Raw genomic sequence first — 18,203 nt, forward strand, 5'->3', positions numbered from 1 at the left:
ATTTTGACAATATTAAAATGTTACAGCTTAACATAATATTTATATTTAAAAAATCTGCATTGAGTTATACTCAATCATAAATTATACAAAAATCACAATAAATTTATTATGCTGAAATAACAAAAGAAAACTTAAAATTGTAAGTTAATAAATACATTTCAAAGTCAGTAGGTACAATATTAATTAAAGTGAAAAAAAATCACATTTTGGACAACAACAAATTGGTGACCATAGATAATATCGACGGTGTTTTGGCCAATTGGTGTAACCCTCAAATTATACGAAAATGAGTTAATGATTGGATCTCATTTTAAAGACGACAGAGCAGGTCCCGGCCAAATGTTGTAAATTAAAAAAAAATATTTACCACTTTTTGGAAGGGAAACATCATTTCACATTGGTTTTAGGTATAAAAATTATGACCCGGCTACTTGATGTGACTGAATAGTGTAACCCGCTGCAAAGACTTTTTCTCATAAGACAATTGATGTAAGCCACTATTCTATGTTGGTTACACCATTTGCCCTGTTCGCTCATTCAGAAAGTTTGTTCGCCATGTGAGGTTTGTCAAGTTATCGGAGTTGTATTAAACGTATAAGGTGTATAAAAAGAGAATATTTTGTTCCTGTTAATAACGCTACCCGAAAAGTTTGCCAGGATTTTTTATTAAATACTCTTAAGAGCATACTTCAGTGAAAAAGAAAATAATTTTCAACTATAGGTGCGACGAAATTTTGGACTCGCTGCCAATCAGAGAGCGATAGTCGAGCTGTGAAAACGTCAATGTGATGGCGTCGGGGGAATTAATTTTTAAATCGTGTTAAGATTACTAAAAATCGTTACCCATTTACTTGAAAAAGAAAACATGTCAAGGAATATATTATTATTATTACTAATAGAACAACACACAACATTAAATGGACGCATGTTGAATTTTTATGATAAATAATGTTTTGAACTGCACGCGTCGTTTGCACAATCTTCGCGTCGCGTCGTCACAACCGTTTTAGAAAGTGCCCCAGCTAAAGTATAGCCTTAATATATCCCAAAATAAGGTTTTCTACACAATTAAAAACAAAACTGGACTTCATGCAGCCAAACGATATAGTCGTGAAAAACACACTCCAAAAAACAAAACATCTTTAGAGGTTTTGCAAGACATTGAAATGTTTATACAAAAATTACCAGCAGTTCCTTCGCACTATTGTAGAGCAAGCACAACACGAAAATATTTAAATGCAGAATTGAAGAATACATCATTTGTTTACAGGTTATACAAAGACGAATGTAAGATACGCAATTTTATAACATGTTCTGAGAGAATGTTCAAAGATGTATTTCGTATAAAGTACAATTTAGGTATCCACCATCTAAAGACAAATGTAATTACGTGTGAAAAACTAAAGAATATTGCTGAAGAGAATATGACAAATGTAGAAAAACTACAAAATTGATTTCTACAAAAGGCACAAATCTGAAGCCGAGTTTTCCAAATCTATACACTGAAAGGAACAAGATTTAGCCTAGAAAAATCCATTTTTTATGTGTTTTGATCTCCAAAAAGTCTTAAACATACTACTTTATTATTTACGAAAATACACAGTCTTTAATGAAACTTTCTATGAAAGTGTGACCAGAAATGGTTATTGTTTTTTTATGGGGAGAACAGGATGGACATAGGGGAACCAATGAAATTTGTACAATTTTAAATAACTACTTATTTGAATATAGTGGATGAAAGGGGTTCAGTGAGCATGGTGTCGCTGTACTGTGATTCATGCTCCGGGCAGAATAAAAATCACCAAATTTTGGCCTGTATCATTCGGTTTTTAAGAACAGCAAAATATATTGTAAATATCAGCATAACATACCTTGAACCTGGACAGACAATTGAAAATAATTTAAAGATTAAAGTTATTTGGGCCTCATCTGAATGGCCAACTCTAATAAGTAATTCTAGAATCAACCCCAAACCATACAACGTAATTACAATGACCCATGGAGACTTTAAAGACTATAAAAGTCTCCAGAGTGCAATTCTTCCCAAATTAAATAAAGCAGATCAAAAAATAATGTTTAAAAATTATTAAAAAGGCCTGGTTCTCCAAAAACTCTGACCACATGCTTTTTTCTTATTCATTGAACCCTAATGCGGAGAAAAGTACCTTTACATTTGCTAGAGGAAGGTCTTCCCGACGAATATCTGAGCCAACCGTATTGTGATGCTTATACGAAACACCAATTTCTATTTCAACCGCCAAATTTAAAGATCTGTCTAAACTTTACAAAATAAAATAATTCCATCCAGATACCATGAAGAATATTTGACAATGGGGCATCACAGTGCAGTTGGTGATACACTGAATGAAACAGACGAAGAAGATGAGCCACCTAATAATTTATAATGTTATATTCTATGGATACTTAACTATAATACATTATTTTTTTTAACATAATCCTTGTTTAAAACTTTTAGTAAAACACAGCATTACTTTTTAATGATAAGGTACGAGGGTGGGTCAATAATTCCTTAGAAAAAAGCATTAAAACAGTTTTTATTTTTGTATTTTTTTTTTATTTCTCAACATAATCTCCTTGGAGCTCAATACACTTGGTTAGACGTTTCTCAATTTTTTTTAAACCGTCAGAAAAATAAGTTTTCGGAAGGTCCTCAAAATAAGCATTTGTCCGATCGATGACTTCTTCATTTGAAAAAAAACGTTGTCCACTTAGCCATTTTTTTAAGTTTGGGAAAAGGAAAAAGTCACTGGGGGCTAAATCTGGCGAATACGGTGGGTGGTCGACCAATTCGAACTTCAATTCTTCAATTTTAGCCATTGATCGTAAACATGTGTGAACACGGGCATTGTCCTGATGAAAGAGGATTTTTTTCCTGTTTAAATGAGGCCATTTTTCTTCAATTTCGTTTTTTAGCTAGTCCAATAAAGATGCATAATAATACCCTGTTATTGTTTTTCCTTTCTCCAAATAGTCAACGAAAATAATTTCACGTGCATCCCAAAATACAGTAGCCATAACCTTACCAGCTGATTTTACGGTTTTCGCCTTCTTTGGACATGGTTTGTCTTCGCAATCCACTGCTTTGACTGTTCTTTCGTCTCGGGAGTATAGTGGTGTATCCATGTTTCATCTACAGTCACAAAGCGACGAAAAAATTCATCCGGATTGCGTTGCATGAGCGACAACAGGGCTTTAGAGGCCACCACCCTATTGCGTTTATTGTCGACTGTGAGCAAACGCGGCACCCATCTTGCAGAAATATTTTTCATGCCCAATTTGTCATGTAAAATAGAAATGACGCTACCTTTTGAGATCCCTGTAACCTCAATTATCACACTCAACTTTAATCTTCGGTCACTTAACACCATATCGTGGATTTTATTGATCATTTCTGGTGTAGTCACCTCTACAGGACGTCCTGAGCGTGGTTCATCCTTTGTTGATGTACGACCACGTTTAAATTCATTTAACCAGTTATAAATAGTTGCAAATGAAGGAGCAGATATGCCGTGAACTAAATCCAACTCATTTTTTATTTCCTTTGCTGTTAATCCTTTTATATTAAAATGTTTAATAACAGCTCTAAACTCAATTTTCTCCATTTTCCATTTTTCCATTTTCCACAAGCAAATTTTTTTTTTAAATGTACGAAAAACACACAACAACCCGACCAATCTGATTGAAACTTCGCAGCATACTGAATCGGTAGTGCCGCTGCATGAAAACAAACCGCTTACAGTACTAGTCGCGCCACTTGTCGGCTTTTCTAAGGACTTATTGACCCACCCTCGTACCTACCTACCTATATGACTTATTGTTTTATTAAGATATCATAATTATATTTCTTTTGAATTTGTCTTCCTTTTCAACAATTTAAAAAATATGTTAATAATTATTATAAATTTGTCTTATTTGTAATTTAAAAATATATTTTACAAAATGTTATGTTTATGATAAATAAAGTCAAATGATGTAACCCATAAGATATCTCCTATCAAAATGAGATATTGACAATAACTGAACCATCCAATTGATGTAACCCTCATTTTCTAATTTGAAACATTTTTTTTGTAAAACTGGTTTAAAATACATATGTTTTAGTAAATAATAAATACTTCAATAATTAAAATCGTATTAATTATATATTTTTTTTATATACCTCATAATAGAATATTTCCGATAAAAACAGTTTTACCTCTCCTGAACAATTTCAATTTTGAGGGTTACATCAATTGGCCAAAACACCGTCGATATTATTAATTGTCATTTCAGTTTCAACACAATATTTTGACAGCTGAGCTGCGGCCGACACCGATCTGCGTAATATTAATTTGAAGGAAAAGATTATAGTGGATATCGAAACTAATTAATAAGGGAATACATCGCAAGATCTATCATTATGGCTGCAATTTTCAATACGACTTTTAAAATATGTAAGTATGTTTTAGACATTTTACATAAATTTAGAGACGCATTAAAATGATTGGGCTTTAGAATTAATCGGACAAATCGGGTACTCATTATTAAATTCAATCCTAGCAAACATTCCACGAGAAAAGTTCGGCGTACCAAACTTATCTCCCAGATTTTTCCGTATTTTAGAATATCTTTTGGGTCTTTTTACTGGTTCTCCGCCACCGCTCGCTGTCATCTGTCAGTGAGCGCAGTGTTGCCAACTGAACTATAATTATAGTACATTTTGGTTCGCGTACTATTCGAAAAGTTACATTTTCGTCCGCGTACTATTAAATACCACAATTTTGAAAAATCTTATTAATTGAATTCGCCGGTTTGGTTAGGTTTTCATATGTTGCGATGTTTAAAGTTCCGTAAAATGTTCGTACTTCAATCACAGCAAATCGTAATAACGTGAAGCGAGGGACATAGTAAGTATAATCTAGGTGTATAATATAAATAATATAAGATCTCAGTGTGCGATATTAGTCTATGGACGTGGTTTTGCGTTGTATACCTACTCTAAAAAACTAACGTGACAGTTAATGACGGCGGCTGATGTTAGCATTTTTCGGTCGTAAGAGGTGTTATAATAAAGCAGGGCATCGGAATTTCTCGAATTCTCTGTTTTGTTTATGTGACAAACAAAAAACTTTCATTTTCTACACGACCTATAATTTTTTCCGAAATACTATAATGGCTTGGACCGCGTACTATAATTCGATGACAAAAAAATAGCTAAAATCCAAAATGGCGACTGACAGATTACGATGACGGAGAACCAGTAAAAAGCACCTATTTTTTGCCACATCAGTCTCAAAAGGAAGTGCCGTTTTTACGTTAGCTTTAGTGTATTCATTCGTGGTATTTTTGTATATCTTCCAGAAAGAACATAAAACATTCCGATTGGGTTAATAAGTCTCAGCTTAAACATGGAAGCGCCTTCATCGTTGTCCACGGAATTGTTAGATGCGGTACGCGTCTGTTTGGACGCGGGAAAGTTCAAAGAGGCCCTCGAGTTGCCGAACGACAACAGGTACGCCGCCTCGTTGAAAGACAACTGCTGGGATCTCATACCTCACCTGATCGGCAGACTGAAAGATGACACCATCATAACATGGCCGGCGTTGCAGCGATGTTGCGAACGGCTACTTTTAGTCGTCGCCGACAAAGCCAATCCGGAAGAGGTGCTACTCGAACTCATCGAGCAAGCCGAGACCGCTAAAAACGATGCCCAATTCATAGCTACCCTTCTGCCGATGCAGAATGTTTTAAAGAGGCTTTCGAAAAAAAGAGGACGATCGTTGGAGTGGGTTCTTAACACTCTTCATTCGTACATCGAAAACCTTCCTTTACCCGATAACTACGATTTGAGTAAAGAAGAAAAACTTGTCATGGATTGTGATGCAAATGTCAGACGTATTTTGAAAATATACACTGAACTATCTACGTTTTACGATCATTTCGTGGACGAGCTATGTAAAAATCAAAATATAAAATCGCCCGCCAAAGACGTGTTGCTCTGTTTTCTCGTAGACTTACTAGGAAAACCCTTGGCATTATTAGACATGGAAAGCGGCGGGAAAGCTACGGGTCATTGTCGTATTCACGCTGAAGCTATATTCAGAGATATCTGCAGACTGGAACCGAATGTATTTAGATTCTTGCAATATATTGAAACAAAATGTAATCCAAATACTAAAAGTGTTTATGGGAAAAATGGGGTTTATGAAGATGCTCCGGATGATATATTTTTACTTGACGAAAAACTCTCCCCTGTCAGCTTGGGAGTGTTATTCTATCTACTGTTGGCCGAGAAACTTCCATCACCGATGATACCTCAAGTGTACTGTCCGGAATTTATCTGTCGGGAGGTGTTGGCGTTAGCTTCGCTCTTACTCGTGCAAGAGGCCAACTTGATAAAAGTGAAAGGCGCCCGGTTGGCTCGTTCGATTATTCAACTGTACCCTGACGCCTTCCCCGCATCTCTTCTGTCGTCGCCGGCGCATCCCGCATTGGCGCGTGCTCTGTCCGCCACTGCCGTTTACTGCCCGTCTGAAATTCTCCGCAAAGAAGCGGTGGTCATCCTCAAAGAATACATATTGAAATTTAACGACGAGGGTAGATATTTAGTGATTGTTAATTTACTGCCGACATTAGAGCACGCAGGGATAATCGGTTATATTATCACCATATATAAAGAAGCATTGACCGAAGCCCTGGCGGCGGGAGGTCAAAGAATCTTGTGGTTCACCGATCACAGACTGCATGGAGTGGTTTCTATCATCTGCCACTTGAAAAACGGAACCGAGACCGATCTGGTAGAATCTGCTGATCACTTAATATCATCATTAAATTTCTTAAGATTCTTAGTATTAAAAGACAATGAAGACACTACCGGCATTTGGAAGCTGTTTAATAATATTCAAAAAAGTTATTTGATTCCGCTGAGAGAAGCGTTGGACATGTCTCGTGCGCACTACGAAGTCAGTCTGATGGACATCGCCAATAAAAGAGTAGAAGATGAAGAAGAACCTTTAAAAATTTCTTTGACCGTCGCTGGATCTCCATTAGACAATATTCCTAATGAGAATAAGAAGGAAGTCATCAACTCAGCTTTGAATGCCCTCCATCTCATTGATAGTTTGCTCTGTCGTTTACAGGAATGTGTCAATCTTCGGAAAGTGTAATTCATTCTGATCTTTCTCTTTCTTTCTTCTTTATTCATGTCCGCTCCTTAGGCAGAAAATATGGACATCACACGGAGTGTTCAACAATTCATGTCGCTTGCCAGTCTTCTTCTGTCATCGTTCTCGTGCCCTGTGGGTGTTATGGTATTCATCGACCTTCCGGGACGCTCGAAATCAGTTGACGACGAAGAGGCAAGCCGGATTCTTTTAAGGCATCCATAGCATACGGCTGGACCAGGTTGAACTTCACATCTTCACATTAGATGTAACGAGAGACTGCATGGCCCGCTTTCTTATCTTCTCGTTACTCTTAAAGTCATACCACTGCACATAGTGTACCGTCATAAGCATCTGTTTTCAAAGTTCAGTATACGGTTGCTTTGAGTCTTTGTAAGGCGTCATAAGTTATCACCATTTGATTTTAATTGAGTACAGCTGTAAAACCCAGACATTCTGGATGAAGTTGAATGTTGCTCCAGCTATTTTCATTCGGATAGCGAGTTCTTTTGCAAAGTGATGTGCACCCAGGGTTACTTAAAGCCGTCGATACCCACGATCTTACATAAATATATCTGGAAAGGGACATGTGCATAATGTTGGTTTTCACCGTGTTGATTTTGAGGCCAACATGAGACGAATTGTTAATGCAGCTTGTCAGTTTTCTTTTGAACATAACCAGTGAAGGTGTCAAATAGGACGTATTTCAGGTTGCACAGTTTCACCGTGGGGGTGACAGCTATGCCTCGGTCAGGTGGTATTGACTTTGTCAGTGTGAAGTATTGATATTTTTTTTCGCAAATATTTTTTTTTACATTTAACAGTGCTTATTAAAATTTTGTATTTTTACTTTTAAACCACTCATTTTTATTAATAAATATTACGATATTACATTACAAAGTTCTTCTTATTACATTCAACTCTCCCTTCGTGTACACCCAATTTGTCCCAGTTGTAGTCTATAAGTTGTGTATAAACAGTCATAATCTTATCTCATGAATAATCTGATTATATAATATGGAATCATTAAATTTAATATTTTGTATAATGAGGGTAGCTTAAAAAGATAGTTCAAAATCAAGTGAAACTTATGTTTATGGAACAAAACCATAATAATCTTCATCATAGTCCCCATTTACAATTTTCAAAATTCATTTTACTGCCTGAAAAATAGTTTTTAAGAGACTCAAATTAACTGAATAAACTGGACGAAATCTCACTGAGCCAATTCCAAGAAATATGGTGGATGAGAAACCAATCCAAACCAGAAGACAACTTTCTTTACCGAGCGTAGAGAAGAGAAGTTTTCTTTCAAGTTGTCTTTCAAATAATTGATAATAATGATCCTTTGGGAACCCCAAAATCTTCGATTGCAACAATCATAGATATATTCAATGCCTGCTTTAAACTAATTTATCCAAAAATAAAACCTTCAACACTGGTGCAAGTCCCTGTAAACTTCATCCAACTTCGCTATGATCTGAGCGATTGTTAACCTCTTCAAATAAAAATGTTTTATAACACTACAAACATAGCTTTTTCATGGCTTCCGCAAATACAAATGGTTGTCAAACATTAACTACTATCGGATGTGACTGAAATGTTGGTTGAAGTCATTTTAAGAATGATATTCGCCATCCATTTAACAAACATTTCAAACTTTCCTAGTATACCACGTTGAGAATAAGGTTTGATGGTTCAAATGGCGATGTGACAAGACAGAGTGAAATTAAAACTGACTGAAAAAAGCCAATATGGCGATGGTGATATGTAGAGATAATGAACCCTGCGCACAGAAAGAAATTGCATTTGCACACCTCAAGGGTGGTGTACATACAAGGTTTCCATAATTATTTTTTTCCACTACAACCCTTAGCGGGTCTTGACCAGTGTTGCCAACTGTCAATGACAAAAACATGCCAGACGGGGTACGAAAAGCTATTGGGTAGGAAAAAATGCTAGATTTTCTGGAAATAAAATTGCAAGTAAATTTACTATTTCTACCAAGAACAAAGTCAATACCTTTTCTTCACTCTGATAATCGTCAAACTGATGTCACATACCTAAACACTCATTAAATTATATGATATCTTGATATCATTTCATTATAAGTCCATGAATGCTTCTATTGTTTCAACATGTAAATTATGTTGTTTTATTTCTCATGTTACTAAAATAGGTACCTACTGACCTACCTTGAATAAATATATCTAGTGTATTTTCAGCATACTTAAAGCTATTGGGGGGGATCAAAAAATGCTAGTAAAAACACCACAAGCCATACGCGTTGCAAGCTAGATTGCCTATCGAAAAATGCTATATTTGGCAAGAGAAATGCTAAATTTGTAATGCTGGTCTTGACCTCCTTCAAAAACTTGCTTTGACTTACTTCTAAAAACTTCTTAAATCTCCTATGGTGCAATCCAGTCATCTCAGTTTCGGCTGCCCATGTCTAGGCCCCAGGGGATGCGTACATAGCCCACCTTGCTGGTAACCCGATCCAGTGCAGTCTGCATTTTCATATGCCACACGATCTCTTTGCCCCCATAGAGTTTAAACAGCTCCCTGTTATACCTCAACTTCCATATGCCATCTTCTTGAACAGCCCCAAAGATCCTTCTCAAAACTCTCCTCTCAAAAGTATTCATATTTTAATAGTGTCCAGTATTCTGATCCATACGCTAATATTGGGCATAGGAGAGTTTTATAAAGAATTGTTTTGGTTTTCTTTGAGGGTATAAGGTTTTTCAGTAGTCTCCGGCGACCAAAATGGCACTTGCTGGCGAGGTTGATGTGGCGAATTATTTTGTTGCTTGTGACAAGGGACCCGAAATAAACAAATAAATGCATCACTGCCAACAATAAGACTGTTATTATCATTTGTTGATGTGCTGTGGAGAAGTGGCATGTATTTTGTTTTACTCTTGTTTATTCGGAGATGCAGCAGCTGACTTTACTGAAACAAATGCCTATTTGAGGGCTTCTGGGGATCGGGCAACGCCATTAGTATCATCGTCATTATGTCAATTATTGAATATTATATCAAATTAATGTAGTATTGACTTTCTGTTTTTAAGCGAATAAAGCTGTTACCCAAGGATACCGTTGGACTTCAGTCACCGTCGCACGAAACAGATGGTCATCCACAAATAATCAGCAGCAAAATGAAGAATCCAAAAGCAGCCAAACCGACGCTGATGCAAACGAGGAGAAAGCTTACGTAGACGATATTAAGAATGCAATATTACGAGCGTCACTTGAGTTTGTTGGAGAGGAGGGCTGGACTAAAGAGGCTCTCGGGAGAGGTGCTCAAGCGGCCGGATACGCCTCCACCATTCACTCTCTTTTACCGCACGGGCCATCCCATCTTGTGCATTACTTCACCACCACTTGCAACAGTCAATTAGCTGATCAAATGGAAAAAGTAACTTATTTCCTATTTATTTTTTTCCAGTTGCAATAGTGTCTGCAACGGATGAGTGGAAGAAGCCATGGGTCTTGGGTTCAAATCTCACATTCGGTAGATTTACATAAATGTGTATTTGGATCCACTGAAAGGATCCAATTAGGTTAGCAAATGATAAACAAACCTCTGTTCTAGAGTCTGTTCAGATAACCTCTTCTGGAGGTGATTAAAGTGAAGAGTTGAATAAAGAGTGTGTGTTAGCTTAACACAGCTGTTATGGGACATGTAGCGATCTAGATCTCATATGTAAATGTGATAACTCAGTTATTAAACCTATTATTGAATTATTTACATAAATCTATTTTTCAAGAAGTCAAGACTTGGTTGATAAAACATAGTTTAGTTTTTATGTCATTGTCGTTACTATTTTTCATCAGTTTACTTGATAATGGTGTAAAGCCAAATAGCTATCGTCATAACCTTCTTATTTAAATTTCTAAATTTGTTTCTAGATGGTAATGAAAGACAAACCACATAACCCTGTAAAATTCATTGAAGATACCATCGCATTGAGATTAGCAATGCTCGAAATTTATAAGTAAGTATCATATAATTATAATTAAAATCTCAAAAAATATTACTAAAAATTCCATGCTTGCATTCGAAAATAACATCATTATGTACAGTCGTTGTCCCAGTAAAAAAGTAATGATAAAAAGCATGTTTAGTTTAAATTTAGTATACTAAATCATAATGAGTTCATAATTTCTTATGTTCACATGTTAGCATCGGCGGTGTATTACAGGTCATCCTGTGATTGGTAGACAGCATTAAATTTGGTTTCCTATCTTTGTGACTGTCATTTTTAATGGAATATTTTTGTTTTAGGAATAGTTGGGGTGAAGCTCTCGGTACAGTTATGGGTGGAGGGATGGCGGTTGAACAAATAAAAGCAATTCTCACACTTGCCGATGACATCTGTTACTTCGCCGGAGACCGTAGTGTGGATGTAAGCTTTTGTAATCCTCAATAATGTAGTCGAACTCGGTTATTATGATCACGAAAATAACGAAATCTCAGATGTAATGAAGAAACATTCGTTGACATTTTAGTTTATGATTTTCTCCATACATTTATTCACTTTTATAACGAGTTACTTATCGGGTATACCAAGCAAAAATATCATCAAAAACTGTTAATGTGTCAATCGTTTAAAAACATTTTCGACCCTAAGCAATAAAATCCGACCGGGCAGGATGCCGCCGGGATCGGATTACGGTTATGACACTAGTTAAGTGTCTTAGTACCTAATTGGTGTTTTCGCCGACAACATTGAAAAAGTATCCACGCATATGGTTGAAATTGCATGTAAAAATTCCAAGATTTGTGAAGTCAGTCAGTACCTACCAGCGTTCATTACAATAAACAACTTATTTTGTAGTTTATGAATGCCATGCTTGTTTTGGGGATTTTTATGGTGGTTTTCAGATTTTTTATGTTATATGCTTAAATAGAACGTGGCGCGAAAAATATTATATATCGAGTAATGCTTATAACGAGCAAATTCAGTCGGTCCCATCTACCTCGTAATATCCATGTTCGATGGCTCGGTGCTCTGGGACATCTTCAAACAGTTCTAGTCAATATCGTGTTACATTGTCATTGTTAGTTGTATCATGAGAAACAAATGGAGAACTTAAATACATATATTCTAGCCAATAAATTGGGCGTGAAAATGCAAAAAAAGCGATTAAACAGTCCTTCACACCCATCTTACATTGATACACTGATCACATGGCTAACTTCCAACTGACGATGTTCTAAAATTCTCAGAACACACGAGATGGGGGGGATAACTAAAATATTATAATTAATCAACACTAAAGTGAATAAAAAAAATATTTAATATACATACCCCACTATGGCCGCGTGGTGTAAGCGTCTGCCTATAACGTCGTGGGTCCCAGGTTCAAATCCTGGGTCTGGCAAGTACACATATTGTTTTTCAATTTGTGTATGAGTCAGAGTATGGAACTAATAGATTGAGCAAGTGGCTGACATCTATTTCTCGTAAAAACAAAATCTGTTAATACAAACATCTATTCTGTGGAGGTCCATATGATCTTATTACGATCGGACAAGGTCAGAAAGATATATGTATATATAGATTTAGACGTATATTTCATAATTTCGCTCATTATCATTCTCCAAGATTTTACAAAATGTTTCAAGGGTTCCACGAATCAACAAAAGATGAGTTGAGAATCATGATGGACCCTTAACATATCTTTAATCATAGAGAATTGGATTTTTAAATTGTGTCTATTGTCAATTAAAAATTATTCCAGAATATCAGTGAATGGGAATTTATTTTTATTCCTCATTTTAGACAGATTGGTATGCACGAAGAGCAGTTGTAGCAAGTATCTACCAAGCCAGTGAATTACATTGGATAGGTGGAGGAAAAAATACTCACGAATACACTGCTACACATTTGCAACAGGCGGTTGCTTTGAGGACAATACCTGATAATCTTTCGGCTCTATGCACAACGGTATGTAATATTATAGCTTCAAAACAGTTTTGTTTGTCATATTATGTATACATACTACAATACAACATTATATTTTGGCTGACCTATCAAAATAGCCATCTTGGGAACTACAAAACCCCTCTCAGCCCTCTCATCGTGAATCTCACCCCAGAATCTTCGAATATATAAGTCATATTATATATATATATTTTTTTTTAAATATAGACAACCCAAATATGTTAAAAAAAACCCTCTTCTATATAGACCCTGGATGAATGAAATTGGAAGAAAAAAGAACCAATGGTCTACTGATTAAGTTAGCCACTTCGCAAGTTGTCCAACAAGGCTACATTCAGACATAAAAAGCCCATGACTTTCAAAGTTCTGCAAGCCCTAATGAAGTTTGAAAATTCTAGTACCTGTATTGAATTATTTCTAATTATTTATATCTTATGGCATCTTTGAACTTTTACACCTATTGTAAATGAAATACAGTAATCCGCCGCTCGCTTATCCGACAACTACTATAATTCGCCGTTTTTTTACTAGTTAAAATCTCAAAATCAAGCTCTATAATTCGCCGGTATTCGTATGTACAATTCAGTAGTCCGCCGGGTGCCTATATCAACTGTCCGCTGTTGTATTTAACGTAGCGGAGGCATGAAACAACCTACTGGGATGAGCAATAATTTAATTGTGGAAAAAGCTGTGGCCCTCCATGAATCAAGATGATGAAAACTGGGAACCGGAAGACTTAGTTCCATTAGAAGAATTGACTTCAGAGGGCGACTGAAAACTCAGAGCTAACGCAAAATGTTTTAGAAGAATGGATAGCAGAAAGTTCTGAGGAGTATGCGCTACTTCCGACTGAAGACGAGCTCTTAATATATCAAGAGGCTTGGATTCTGAGGATGAAGGTAATAATTGTCAACCGACCGCAGCTCATATAGTCAAATCAGAAGATGCCCTGGCTAGGACTGACACGTTACCATTAATTAATAATATGTATAATTTAATACCTACATAATCGATTTTGATCATAAAAAAATTGTAGGTTGCGAGTTAGTACAAATTTCTCAAACTATTTTTACGAAATATCTGTCTTAATTTTTACAATATTTTGTATGTATGCACTATTAATTATAATCCGCCCTTTTCACTAATTGGATACTTGTCTGGTTTTTGTGGTGGCGGATTACTGAGAGAGTAGGTACCTATTTTATGTATTTAAAAAAAAGTGCCGAAAGTTTTGCCTTCTGATGAAAATATGAGTTCGCTGCTGCCACTTACCTTCATAGAATATTTCAAATGCCAAAATAACATGGTTTGTTTGTTGCATAGCAACTGGAAAGTTTGATGGACTGACATTTGCTTCAGTTATTTAAGGAAACCGAGGAAGGCTCTATCTTCTTTATGGAATATCTTTGGCAGAACCTTTATCCTGTTAATAAGGCATATTAAAAACAATTGAAAATACAATAAACTGTCACTTGGAAGATTTATTTTTCTTTTTTTTGCAGGTTTGCAACATGCTGGGTTTAAATCAAAACAGATGATCAAACATGAAGAAAATGGACAAAACTATACACTAAATATGTATCCATTTAAAATAAATTGCAGTATTATCTAATAGTTGTATCCGATTTATATCAATAATATACCTATGTCTTTATATAATAATTTTTAATCTGCCCGTTCGAGTGTCCACGTGACTTTTTCAATTTGGAAAGATCTTCCTCCCAGTGACGAAAGCTCCATCGCCATCGCTTGAGTGACGACCTTATAACTGAAAACATCACTCGTATCAACAAAACATAACTATAATTTGATCTAATTAAAAAAACGTAAACATGGATAGTGCGTAATTAAAAGTACGTAGTTAACTTCGTTGCGGTCTTCTTATCTTTCTTAACGCAATAAATCACACCGGATAATTCGGGATGTTTACAAAACTGTCATTTTATTTGTTGATAATTAATTAAGCATTTGTTTAGATATGGTTATGAACCTCACCCGAATTCACATCCTGTCAATAAATTGAGCATATCGACTCCGCTGATGTCCGCCTCCAGATAACTGGTGTCGACATTCGTAAAGTGTATCTTTTTCCGTGACAATATTTCTGATAATCTTTCGGTTTCCTTTACGCGCAGTCCCTACAAGAGTAACATCACCATTAATCTCTTTTACCCAATTCAAATTCATTTATTAACATAAGCAAACATTACAAATAATTAGTTTAAGATGTTCACATGATATAGAAAAGTACAATGGAAAAGAAGTAACGTTGTTACATATTACAAAGAGATTACCTTTTTTAAATTCTATCCCTTTTTATGGCACCATACCAAAAGCCAACAAGGTATCTTCGATGGTGTTCTGTGATTGCAATTTCTTACAATACATACAGTAACTTAAAATATAAATGACTTTATTTATTAAGGATGTTAAAAATGTGTCGATACTTAGAAGTATAATAATATATTGATACTCTTTGACCGATACTTTACTTTCAATAAAATATATTTTTTTGTTATAATGCCAATATCAGGTATTAATACAATACGTTGTTTTGCACCCTGCAATTTTATTTTGGTGGGATGGATCTAATAAAATTTTTCGTAGACAGAGATCATTCGATATCACACCCCTACCTGCAATGAGATTACATGCCATTTTTTTCTTTCAATGAAGGATATCGACTGCTTAATCTGCAAACCAGCTAACTCAACAATTGTTAGTTAGATAGTTAGAAATAATTTAACTATCATGTGGAATTTAACAATTCCAAAAATACACTTGGAATTTTTTTTTTTTACAAATAAGATGCACTATGAATTAATACACTGTTTAGCTTCCCTTTTTTGTGTAAAGAAAATTAATACAAAGAGCGGAATTGTTCCATTTACGATATTGGAAATTTGGCATCTGCAATTGGCAGTTTTGTGTGAAAAACGATAACGCATTTATTTATAGGTTTAGGAGTTTGAAATTTTGTGTGAGCATAGAAAACATGCTTTATAACAAAATGCCATCAAATTGTCATTTTTGGTCAAAAGTGCAGTTAGCTGGTTTGCAGATTAAGCAGTCGTTATGGGCCTTCAAATAGTGGATGTCATATTATTATCCTTTTCTATGCCTCACAATATTATTATGGCAGTATCTCCGACAGACTGGAAAATTTTAACGACATGTTGAATGTAGAGCGAAGCTTTTACTAAAATCACTGTAACACTGATAATTTGCGGCTTAGTATTTCATAATTATTCACACAGACGTCAATGTGTGTTTAATTTTTTAGATTACGCAAATCAATCGACAGTAATTTGAGTTTAAAGTCAGACGAAATAACTCACAAAATTTGTATGTGCGGCCTGTCGATCACAACATCATAGAGTGAGAAAACTCACTAAAGGCATAGAACCGGTTAACAGGGTTTTTTACGAGGAATGATTGTCAGCTGTTTGAACCCTCGTCTCTGCCTTCAGAGACAGACAGCTTAACATTACTCTGCTGTGGAACACTCAATGAAATGATGTCTTCTTCATATCCTTTGTCTCATTTCCAATAATCTTTTTTCATCTAGAGCAATCGTACGCTGAACTTATTACTTCAGTTATTATTGATTCAGTCACTTTCTTGATGGTGTCGCTCCATCTGGAACCTCTTCCCTTCGATGACGTAAGAGATCACTCTTCTCTCCAGTCTGTTCGGATCACTTCTTAACACATGGCTGAAGAATTGGAGAATGCGCCTCTTGCAGTTGGCAGAGAGACATTGTTTGACGTCAAGCCCTTCCAGTACAGACACATTTCTACGCCTGGCCGTCCATGTAATGCGGAGCATCCTCCGCCATCACTACATCTTAAACGTGTCAATTCAATGGAATAATACATATCTGTATTATGTTAAATATATACTATTTATTTTACTCCGATCGGCATCACCTGTGCCAAACAATTGATGATCCTGATTTCCTAGATAGTTATCATGCAGATGAACACTTGCAAGAATGATTCTGAAGATCATTTACACTACACACCATTTAAAAATTTATTTAGTACAAAAGCAAGTCCAAGAGAAAATCAGTTGGATAAAGCAACAAACAGTATCCACACAGCAGCATGATTAATAAGAAGTCAAATAACTGACAAACTAAGGATTGAAAAAATACAAGTGCACCGGTAATCATGTTCAGTAAATCAATTTTAAAGCCAATTGAATACGTGTATTAATTAAGGCTCTAAGTACCAAAAACAATAAAACTCATTTTTATAGAAAAATGTTCTACATACTAACGCCAATAACTTCAACTATGGTCTAAGTGCCTCAAGCAAGTCAAAAAAATACAGCAAAATATTTAAACCTGTCGACGTTGTAAGTCCGTTGGCCTGTTTTATTTATAATGGTGTAAATAGCACTACAGTCGTCAACCTCATTTAATATAAAATGGCTGACGATGGTGTGTTGACACTTGCGAGTTCTTAAGACCTAAAATTATAGAAGCTGCCGTGATTGCTTCACACTGTAAAACCACATTTTTCAAAAGGTCTGCTTCATGAAATTTTACTGCAATGATTCGGTATTTTGTAACTACAGGCAATACTACTTTTTGGTACTTAGAGCCTTAATTAATACACGTATTCAATTGTCAATTCTATTATTCTACTAATTTTAATATTTTCTAAATGAGATCTTCTCATTATGAATATTTCAAGAAAAAATATCAATACTATTATGTTTTTATATACGTTTCTATGAAAATAATAAAATTGTACACACAGGAGTCCAAGGAATATAATCCCATGTTAGGACTAAAATGCTTATAACTTGTCATAAATCCTGTTTCACGCATAAAAAAAATGGGAATACTGCATATAAGTATTTTTTAAATTATTTAATTTGTCACTTGCGCTTGTTTTATTCTCAATTATGATAATATTATTTAAAATAGTTATCCTTACCTTAACCCTCAGTGTAACCGACGTTGGATATTCCAACTTGGTAAGAATTATGTAATGCATCTTACATCTTGCCGTTGTTCCGGACAGTTTGCTAATATACCAACTAAATTAGGTTAGTTACTATTTATTCAGAAATA

At 35.3% G+C, this 18,203-nt stretch overlaps 2 protein-coding genes across 2 annotated transcripts; one reads left to right on the forward strand and one right to left on the reverse strand.

Moving 5' to 3' along the window:
- Nucleotides 1-4,315: 4,315 nt before the first annotated feature.
- On the forward strand, nt 4,316-14,782 carry LOC147063214 (glomulin-like). Its single transcript, XM_085960015.1, has 8 exons — nt 4,316-4,454; nt 5,362-7,162; nt 9,769-9,803; nt 10,241-10,587; nt 11,082-11,167; nt 11,458-11,578; nt 12,959-13,123; nt 14,623-14,782. The coding sequence occupies exons 2-8, from the start codon at nt 5,409-5,411 to the stop codon at nt 14,656-14,658; spliced, it is 2,544 nt and encodes an 847-aa protein (XP_085816141.1). The 5' UTR covers nt 4,316-4,454; nt 5,362-5,408; the 3' UTR covers nt 14,659-14,782.
- Nucleotides 14,584-18,203, reverse strand: LOC147063215 (uncharacterized). Its single transcript, XM_085959482.1, has 3 exons — nt 18,067-18,203; nt 15,116-15,258; nt 14,584-14,888 (listed from the first exon to the last, which is right to left on the reverse strand). The coding sequence occupies exons 1-3, from the start codon at nt 18,124-18,126 to the stop codon at nt 14,786-14,788; spliced, it is 306 nt and encodes a 101-aa protein (XP_085815608.1). The 5' UTR covers nt 18,127-18,203; the 3' UTR covers nt 14,584-14,785.

The sequence above is a fragment of the Rhyacophila brunnea genome, unplaced genomic scaffold (genome assembly GCF_057557595.1).
Source record: "Rhyacophila brunnea isolate RB1 unplaced genomic scaffold, BYU_Rbru_1.0 scaffold_9, whole genome shotgun sequence".
Taxonomy (NCBI): Eukaryota; Metazoa; Arthropoda; class Insecta; order Trichoptera; family Rhyacophilidae; genus Rhyacophila; species Rhyacophila brunnea.

Bases quoted from the DNA above. Each gene is read 5' to 3' on its own strand.
- LOC147063214 (XM_085960015.1), top strand. From the start codon at position 5,409: ATGGAAGCGCCTTCATCGTTGTCCACGGAATTGTTAGATGCGGTACGC. The intron at 7,163-9,768 runs GTAATTCATTCT...CTTCTTGAACAG, and splicing joins TGTGTCAATCTTCGGAAAGT to CCCCAAAGATCCTTCTCAAA. The intron at 11,579-12,958 runs GTAAGCTTTTGT...TCCTCATTTTAG, and splicing joins CCGGAGACCGTAGTGTGGAT to ACAGATTGGTATGCACGAAG.
- LOC147063215 (XM_085959482.1), bottom strand. From the start codon at position 18,126: ATGCATTACATAATTCTTACCAAGTTGGAATATCCAACGTCGGTTACA. The intron at 15,259-18,066 runs GTAAGGATAACT...TTACTCTTGTAG, and splicing joins CGGTTACACTGAGGGTTAAG to GGACTGCGCGTAAAGGAAAC. The intron at 14,889-15,115 runs GTGAGGTTCATA...TGATGTTTTCAG, and splicing joins TTGACAGGATGTGAATTCGG to TTATAAGGTCGTCACTCAAG.